At 30.0% G+C, this 9492-nt stretch overlaps 2 protein-coding genes across 2 annotated transcripts; both read left to right on the top strand.

Annotated features, from left to right (window-relative positions):
- On the top strand, positions 1095–2494 carry LOC109325947. The gene is made up of 2 exons (XM_019558576.1): positions 1095–1918; positions 1975–2494. The coding sequence occupies exons 1-2, from the start codon at positions 1095–1097 to the stop codon at positions 2492–2494; spliced, it is 1344 nt and encodes a 447-aa protein (XP_019414121.1).
- On the top strand, positions 2503–4101 carry LOC109328726. The gene is made up of 5 exons (XM_019562322.1): positions 2503–2734; positions 2819–3025; positions 3109–3201; positions 3284–3385; positions 3626–4101. The coding sequence occupies exons 1-5, from the start codon at positions 2525–2527 to the stop codon at positions 4019–4021; spliced, it is 1008 nt and encodes a 335-aa protein (XP_019417867.1). The 5' UTR covers positions 2503–2524; the 3' UTR covers positions 4022–4101.

Below are 9492 nucleotides of genomic sequence, written 5' to 3'. Positions count from 1 at the left end.
AACATGCATTATTAATGTCTTAGAAAAACAAAAAAGTTCAAATTTTTTTCGATTAGTTAAAAAATGACATAAACAAATATTTATATTGATAAAGAAACTTAATGCACGGTTATAATTAATTTGATATAGAAATAATTAAATATTTATATTTTTAATGTCATAAAAAATATAAAATTTCAAAAAATATCGATTAATTACAAAAATGAAATTATATACAATTAATTATTTGGTAGTTACACTTTAGAAGCTCAAATTATTAGGCATGATTGTCTTTGAATGTCTTTTATTATGTTATCTAAAAATTAAACAATTGTTCCCCATAATTAATTTTCTGATTTAATTTTTTACTGTGATTTTGGATTGAATTTCTCTTTAATCGTTAATAGGATGTAACAATCAAAATATTAAAGCAATTTGATTTGATTTTGATAATCAATTCATTTGAGTAAATTATTTATGATTTCCTAATTTTAAGTAATACTTATTAAGGATATAAATTTGCAGAATTGTAAATAATGAATTTGTAGAATATTACTATTTAATTCAATTTATATTCTATTTTGTTTAAATTTATGGATCAATTATAAAAGCTAGAATATAAATTCACAGAATTATAATTAATAAATTTGTGGATTATTAATTGAGTAATACATATTTATTAATGTTTTACATCATCTCCAATAATTTGCTTATATTTGGATCTATTAAGCTATCACTACAAAACAAAAGATTGAGTGTAAATACCATACATCATATCCCCATAGGTTCTTTAGAATTTTGCTGAGTTTTTAAGGGTGTGTTAGGTATCTCGTTAGCAAAATGACATTGATTTTATGGGATTATGACGTTGATTTTATGGGATTATGACATTGATGCAGGCATGCATCTTTATAGTATATCAAAATAAATGATACCAAGATATCTGCATTAAATTGTTTTCAACTAATATGACTGAATTTGCAAAACACTATGGTTTAATTTGTCATGCATGCTTGCATTGAGGTAATACTTAAGTTGTTTTTAAGTTAATCATTTAGTATCTCTAATGATTTAGTAATTGAATTTAACATCAAAAACAGATTCACACAGTTATGATGGATAAGAGTTGGATTGAGAAACCAATTAGATCAAAGGAGTTCTTGGATGGGGTGGTGCAATTTTTGGATTTCGCCTTTTCAAATGTACCTATAAATGATCAAATTCCATGTCCTTGTATTACATGTGGATTTCTTAAAATGGGTAATAGAATTGAAGTGTTTAGTCATCTACTTCAAAAAGGGTTTCCCAGAAAGTACACATTTTGGTACATGCATGGGGAAAAGCATGTGCAAGATAATGTTGAAACTATAGCCCAACCACAAGAAGAGTGGGTTAGACAATATCCAATGCAGGATATGTTAGATGATGTTTTTGGCATCTTTGATGATAGTGGAATTCAAGATTCCGGCCACTCAAATATACCAAATGATGACCAACCTAGGGGTGATGCAAGTAAAGTCCAACAAGAAAAAATAAAAGAGCAATTAGGTGATGGAAATGAAGAATTGTACCCTGGTTGTAAAAAATATAGTAAAATATCATTCATTGTTCTATTGTATCATATAAAAGTCTTATGTAGTGCAACTGACAAAACATTTTCTATGATCATTGATCTTTTAAATGATGCTTTTCCCCATGCTAAACTCCCAGCATCTTTATACGAGGCAAAAAAGTTGATTAAGAAGTTAGGTTTAAGCTATGAAAAGATTCATGCATGTCCGAACAATTGCATGTTATATTGGGGTTCATTGGAAGACAAGAAGAGAGATAATTGTAAGATTTGCAATGCATCTAGGTGGAAATCTAATGGAAATATTAGTGGTGCAAATGATATAGTGGTTGGCCAAAATAAAAAATATATACCAGCAAAGGTCTTACGGTACTTCCCACTTATACCAAGATTGCAAAGACTATACATGTGTTCTAAAACTGCAGAGCTTTTGAAATGGCATGGAAGGAGTTTGACAAAATGTATCCGGACTTTGCTTTAGATTCTCGTAATATACGGCTTGCATTAGCTACAGATGGTTTCAATCCATTTGGAACTTTAAGTTCTAATAATAGCATTTGGCCTGTGATGTTGTATGCTTACAATTATCCTCCATGGTACTGTATGAAGCAAACTTCTCTCATAATGTCGATGATAATTCCTGGTCCTAAGATGCCTGGCAATAGTATTGATGTTTACTTGCAGCCCCTAGTTTCAGAGTTACAAAAATTGTGGAAAGGAGTGGAAGCTTATGATTCCTCTACAAAAGAATCATTTCAAATGCGTGCATCATTGTTTTGTACTATTAGTGACTTCCCAGGTCTAGACAACTTATCTGGATGGAACACTCATACATCACTTGCTTGTCCATCATGTAATTTTGATACAGAGTCTAAATGGCTAAAGTTTGGCGGAAAATATTGCTTCATGGGACATCGTCGATATTTACCACTAGATCATAATTGAAACTCTTCAGGAGAAATTGAAACTCGAAAAATGCAAGCAATTCAGGTTTGGCATTTGGAAAAAACTAAAAAAGTTATTGTGGAACTCAATGGTTATGGACAAGGCAATGACAATGGCTCAAACTTACTTGTGAGGTTTCTTGGTAAACTAGCTCAAAACTCAACAATTTGTCCTATTTATGTTAAAAGATGGGATTGGATGTCAAAGGATAATAGATACCAACAATGGAAATATATTGAGGTAATTATTTAAAAAATTTGCAATTTTAATAATTTTTTCCTATTGTCATTGAAAATTGACTAGCGTATTTAATAATGTGTGAAGGAAAATTTTGAGTTTGATTATGTTGCTGGAGTCAAATGGGCTATGAGTACTCTAGGTGAAAGATGGAGGGCCTATAAATATAGGTTAAGGTGTAAGTATTTCTATCCTAATAAAAGTAAGGAAGACATACTTGCTAATCCTCCTCCAGGTTTAGATTGTGCTGATTGGACTGCATTTGTGCATCATTATAAGGAGGATAAGATGAAGGTAAACATTATGTTGTGAAGTATTTAATTTCTCCAAGACTTGTATTTTTTTAATATAATGACTACAATGTTTGGCAATTGTAGAAACAAAGTTTGGCGAACACTAGAAGTCGCAAAAATCTTAAAGTTTCCCATGCTGGTGGTAGTATGAGCAATGCAAGGAGAGGTCGTCAAATGGTAAGTTGTCCTAGGTAATTGTATTATTGTAAAGAATGAAGTTTTGTGAATGTAAAAACTTATGTTTCATTGGTTGTGTTAGGAGCTAAAATTGCAAAGACCTGTATGTCGTGGTGAGGTTGTTTTGTCAACTTTATTGAAGAAGGATGGAAGCTATGTAAGCGAAGAAGGAAAAACTCTAGCTGTAAGTAATTTAAAGTCTTTTCATACATGATGTGTTACATATGTCCTAAAAAGTGTATCATTTTTAGAACCATTTCCTAAGTTGTGAAATGGATAATGGTATGCAGTTAGTTAGGTAGGCAAACGCATAATATCATTTTGTCCTTTCTGATTCTATTGATGCAATTTTCCATTATAGGTTACTGCCATGCAATTTGCATTTTGCCACTATATAAATTATTAATTTCTTGTTATTTAATAGGATAAAATATCAGAGCATTTACCTCAAGATCAAGAAAATGTCACTACTTCAGGTGTTTCATCAAAGGTATTTGCTCATCCTAATGATGCAATTGGAAAAGCATATGGAGCTGAACATTCAGGTCGAGTGCATGGTTTGGGCACTGGTATTTGTCCCTCCAGTGTTTTTGGAACGTCTAGACATTTTACTGGTTTTTTGAATTCTAGTGGCTCTAGTCAACATGTTGAAGACTTGAAGAAATATGTACAAACTTTAGAAGTAAAACTATCAGGGTATGAAGAGACCAAGGAGCAACTTGCACATACTCAGAATCGTTTGGCTACTCTTGAGAAGTTTCTAGTCGAAAAATTTGGTAGTGAGTTAACCACTTTCGCTCGTGATGTTCCACCATCTTAGATATGGTTTCTTAAAATTCATGAACTTATATGATCATAACATTTTGCATTTTGTGTTTATCAGCATTTTTGAATGTTAAACATTTGGTAATTGTATAAGATTCAATTTTATTATTATTAGCTAGCAAATATTTAATTTTATTATAAATTTACCATTATATTATTGAAAATAAAGATTGTGAGACAATGACACATTTGGATCATGAGAGGAGTATGTAAGAAAGTAACTTTAAATAAATTTAATTAGCCACGGATGTATTGTGGAAAAATAAGCAACTTAGCCACGGTTGTGGTGTGGCAAAATCAGAAACTTAGCCACGGTTCGACTGTAGCTGAATTAAACAGACTGTGGCTAAATAGATGTTACCACATTTCACAGAAGTGTAGCGAAATAACATAATGACCGTGGCTAATTTTTAGCAACACCATTCCTTGCCACAACGACATTAAGTGTGGCCACTCAATCTAGCTACGGCTTTTCCCCACTTTAGCCACGGTTTCAACCGTGGCTAACAGGAAGTTTTATTGTAGTGTATAATTTATCTTGAGTCATTGATTTTATAGATGCGTGATTAATTGAGCATATTACACAGTTACTTTAACATTGAAAACTTAATGCATAATTATAATTTGACTGATAAATAAATAATCAATTAATTCTATTTTTAATTTCATAAAGAAATAAAAAAATTCAGTTTTTGACGAGTTACAAAAATGACATTATACACAATTAATCAATTAAGTTAAACGATCAAATATAATAAGATGATGATATAACACATTAATTCCATAATGTATGCGATTTATTGAGCATATTGCACAATTACTTTAATATTGGAAACTTATTCACAATTATAATTATATTATAAAGAAACAGTTAAATAAATATATTTTTTATGTCTTAAAGAAATAGAATAGTTCAAGTTTTTTGGACCAGTCAAAAAATGGAATTATAGACAATTAATTAGTTACATTAATCGGTCAAATATATTAATTAATTTGATACTCATAAAATAAATAAATGTAAACGATTAGTCGGCAAGTCATCTATACAATTACGATTCATATATAGCGTATGAATCCTAATATATCATTGACCATTATAGGACAATAATAGTTCAAAATTATAAAAAAATTCCTTAATCAATATCTTTATTTCATATATTGTTGGATTTTTCAAATGTTCATCTTATTTTTTAGTTATATTAATTTTGACAATTTTATTTTTACAAAATGTTAAAAATCTATTCACATAGATTTACATTAACGCATAAGAATGGAATTATAAAATTGTAAAAAGATGAAGATAACTATTTAAAAATATAAGGGATATGCTTACCTATGCGATGTGTAAAAAATAAAGCATGATATTGGCTAAAATAATTTATATTAAAATTAATTTTAATCATTATTTATGATTATAATTTTTAAGAATTCTTAATATTAAAACATCAAAATCATAGTATAAAAAATAATCAACCTCAATCTAAAAAAAGATAATATTATTCTTATTTTTATTGAAATTATTGAAAAAAATATCTTTGATTTGATTTAATTGTGATCATTTAATTTTTTATTCTAATTGTATTCTATTAAAAGCAATCAAAAGATATAATAAGTTGTATGCATAATAAGAAATATTTGATTTATATTTTGGTTGAATTATTTATGATTCCTTAATTTTACGTACTGTTCATTATGAATTTATTTTTAGAGTTTAGTGTTTGACTCTAATATTAGAATATAATGTTACTATAACAATATTAATATAGTTACAATAGGAATCGTAACATATTGTTTGTAGTTATTTTAGAGTCAAATAATAATAATATGTATTTTTATACTAATTTTATTTTATAATCAAATAATAATAAAATTACAAATTTATTGATGGTTTTTTAATTAATAGGATATTACTAACTATATAATGTAATGTATTCATAAAAAGAGAAGCGAACCAATTCTCTTGAACTTTACTCTCAACCATCAATGTCTAAAAACTCATAAATTACTTTGATGTTGGACTATTGTAACCATCGGGAACAACTACATTAAATTATCATCATAGTAAGGAGAATAAGCCACCTTCCAAGCTTCTACTAACTAGGTAATAACAATGTCATTCTATCTTAGTCCATTTAATAACCACATAGAGTTATTCAATAATATTTGCAACTAAAAAGGAACTTGTGAAGAAAGAAAACAAGTAGGAGACTTAGGCTCAAGATATTGGTTTTTGAAAAAACTATTTTAATAGTTTTAAGATCATATAAAAAATTTTAGGCATAATAGCTTCCTTTTAATTATTGTCAAAAAATCTTAATGCATAATGATAAATTACAAAATAAGTTTGTTAACAGAAAATAACTTCCTTTAGTATTTTCCCATATTTTCCGCCCTTCCCACGACAAAGTTAATTGACCCATATAAAACTAATCATCCATATGAAAAATCACATAGATGTATATCTTGAGTGTAATGATGATGTACATTAGTAGTGGAGTCTGGAATCCAAAATACAATAACTAATTTGCCATCATGATTTACAAATCCATGGTAGATTTTTTGAATTTTTTTGTTATATATAAATATTGTAAACTTTGTTTGTGCATTCATTTATATTCCTTAAATTTTATTCTTGTTCACATTGTTAGTTGCTAAGAACTTTCGCACTAATCTGTCTATTAACCAAAGTCTGTGAATAAGATCTTTGCTCCTGACCTTGGCAAGGTTTTGATGAAGACACCAACATCACCAAAAACGAAGAAAAGGAAGAATACTTATGAAGACAAAGAAGATTAAAGCTTCAAGAAAATTAGATTAAGTCTCTATAGGTACTTCTATCTTAAAACTCTTAAATATACAAATTAATAATGCTCAAACTATTTTTAAAGAAAAATGAAACACTTTAAAAATACTAAAAATATTTTTTTAAATAGCGTGTAACGAGTTACTTCATTCAAGTAACAAGTTACATGTGTGAGAAAAAGAGTTATCCAACTTTAAACTGTTCAGAGTAATCCATTACTACCTTTGAGTAACAGATTACCAGTTTTACAAAAGTTGAGTAACTGATTACCCAAATAGTGTAATCGATTACTCTAATTCGTTTTTAAAAAGAACAGTAAACAGAGAGTTTGGTTAATCGATTACCGACTATCAATAATCGATGACTGAAGACTGTTGCATGAGATTTCAGATTTCAAAACAAAATGTTTTCATTCCAAATGAGATCTCTTCACTTCAAACAACTCCTACACTTTCATAAAGGCACCATGGGTGTTTGGAAAGTCTATATCAAGACTCTAACTGTCACAACACAAACACACAACATATACACAACTCTTATAAAATTTCCAAAAGGTCTTAAACTTTTTCTGAAGTTATTTCTCTACACTTCTAGCAATTTGCCAAACTTTCAAAGTTATTTTTCTGAGTTGCTTGAAGTAAAGTGTTTCAAAATTTTATAAACTTAAAGAGCATTATTTTTCTGGATTGCAAGTGTTATTATGTTTCATACTTGTAAAGGTAATCCAAAGCCATCATTGAAATTCTTCATTCATTGTAATAAACTTTCTTTTACGAGATGTGAATAGAAAGGGGATAGAGTTACTTGGAAATGTGTTTTCCAAGGGTATAAATATTAGTGAGTGTGTAAGGTACTTAGAAATCTCGGGGTGAGATATTGTAATTACAAATCATAATATTTAGTGGAAAATCTCTTGTGCTGCAAGAGTACTGGACGTAGCCTTCGGTGGACAAGAAGGTGAACCAATATAAAATCCTTGTGTACTCTCTTTTCCCTTACCTCTTGGATTTATTCTTGTTTATTTTCTGCAATATCATCCGCTGCACGTTAACTCTTACTTTTTGTAGAAAAAGTTACCCTAATTTTAAGTCAACTAATTCACCCCCTAGTTGCAATCTCATTCTTACAATTGGCACCAGAGCTATATTTGAGTAAGATACTCTCATATCTGATCCTACATCAACATGGCCTCAAGATCATTCCTAGGAGAAGGTTCCAGCATCAACCGCCCTCCAAGCTTTGTTGGAGAATGCTATGATTTCTGGAAAATTAGAATGAAGATCTTTATTGAATATCAAGACTTAGACATATGGAACGCCATTGAAGAAGGACGATATATACGCTTTACTGTTATCAATAGTATAAGGGAAATAAAGCCAAAATCATCATGGAACGACGAAGACAAAAAGAAGGTACAATATGATTTAAAGGCAAAGAACATCCTCACCTCTGCACTCGGTATTGATGAATTCTTCAGAGTATCAAATTGTAAATCTGCAAAAGAAATGTGGGATACTCTAGAGACCACACACGAAGGAACAGAGGAAGTAAAAAGGTCAAGACTCAACACTCTTTCTCAGGAATACGAAATGTTTGGCATGAAGCCTGGAGAAAATATTCTTGATTTACAAATGAGATTTACAAAAGAGATTTACTCATCTTACCAATCACCTTATTGCACTTGGAAAAGTTCTATAAAATAGTGACTTAAAATTGAAGGTTATTAGATCACTCACCAAAATATGGCAACCAAAGGTAAGTGCAATTTCTGAAAAGAAAAGTTTATCCAAAATATCTTTGGCTGCTTTGTTTGGCAAACTGCAGGAACACAAATTAGAACTTAGCCAACTTGATCAACACGAGGAGAAAGAAAAGAAGAATAAAAATATTTCTCTAAAACTAAAAGTGGATAGATATGACTCATTTGGAGATAAATCAGAAAAAGATGATACGAATGATATAAGTCTCTTCATAAAGAAATTCAGCAAGTTCCTAAAAAGGAACAAAGGCGCAAAAACTAGCCAAACAAGGAAATTCACCAAAAGCAATGATGCCTCCACCTCAAGTCAAAACTTTACATGTTTTGAATGTGACAAACCCGGTCACATGAAGATGGATTGTCCAAATTTGAAAAAAGGGTTCCTTCAAAGGAAAGAATGATATAAAGACTGGACAAAGAGCGTACATTGCTTGGGAAGACAATGATACTAGTTCTACATCTGAAACAGAAAATGAAGAGCAAGTACATCTATCACTTATGGCATCTCATCATTCTAATGATTAAGAGGAAAGTTTGAGAGTCGCCTACAATTTATGGTACTTGGATAGCGGCTGCTCAAAACACATGACGAGCAATAAAAGTAAATTCTTTGTCCTCACTCCAAGGGACAAAGGATATGTCACATATGGTGACAACAACAATGGAAGAATTCTTGAAGTTGGTACAATTGGAAAACCACCATCAACAACTATAGAAGGCGTACTATATGTTGAAGGACTCAAGCACAACTTTCTAAGCATAAGTCAATTATGCGACAAAGGATTTCATGTGGCATTCTACCTAGATGAATGCATCATTGAAAGTAAGGATTCTAATAATTCTAAACTTATTAGTAAGAGAATAAATAATATATATATGATTGACATGAATTCTGCTTTACCTA

The sequence above is a fragment of the Lupinus angustifolius genome, chromosome LG02 (assembly GCF_001865875.1).
Source record: "Lupinus angustifolius cultivar Tanjil chromosome LG02, LupAngTanjil_v1.0, whole genome shotgun sequence".
Taxonomy (NCBI): Eukaryota; Viridiplantae; Streptophyta; class Magnoliopsida; order Fabales; family Fabaceae; genus Lupinus; species Lupinus angustifolius.
The sequence above is the reverse complement of the archived record's forward strand: the minus strand, read 5'-3'. Positions and strand labels throughout refer to the sequence as shown.

Bases quoted from the DNA above. Each gene is read 5' to 3' on its own strand.
- LOC109325947 (XM_019558576.1), top strand. From the start codon at position 1,095: ATGGATAAGAGTTGGATTGAGAAACCAATTAGATCAAAGGAGTTCTTG. The intron at 1,919-1,974 runs GTACTTCCCACT...CTAAAACTGCAG, and splicing joins ATACCAGCAAAGGTCTTACG to AGCTTTTGAAATGGCATGGA.
- LOC109328726 (XM_019562322.1), top strand. From the start codon at position 2,525: ATGCAAGCAATTCAGGTTTGGCATTTGGAAAAAACTAAAAAAGTTATT. The intron at 3,202-3,283 runs GTAAGTTGTCCT...TGGTTGTGTTAG, and splicing joins CAAGGAGAGGTCGTCAAATG to GAGCTAAAATTGCAAAGACC. The intron at 3,386-3,625 runs GTAAGTAATTTA...GTTATTTAATAG, and splicing joins AAGAAGGAAAAACTCTAGCT to GATAAAATATCAGAGCATTT.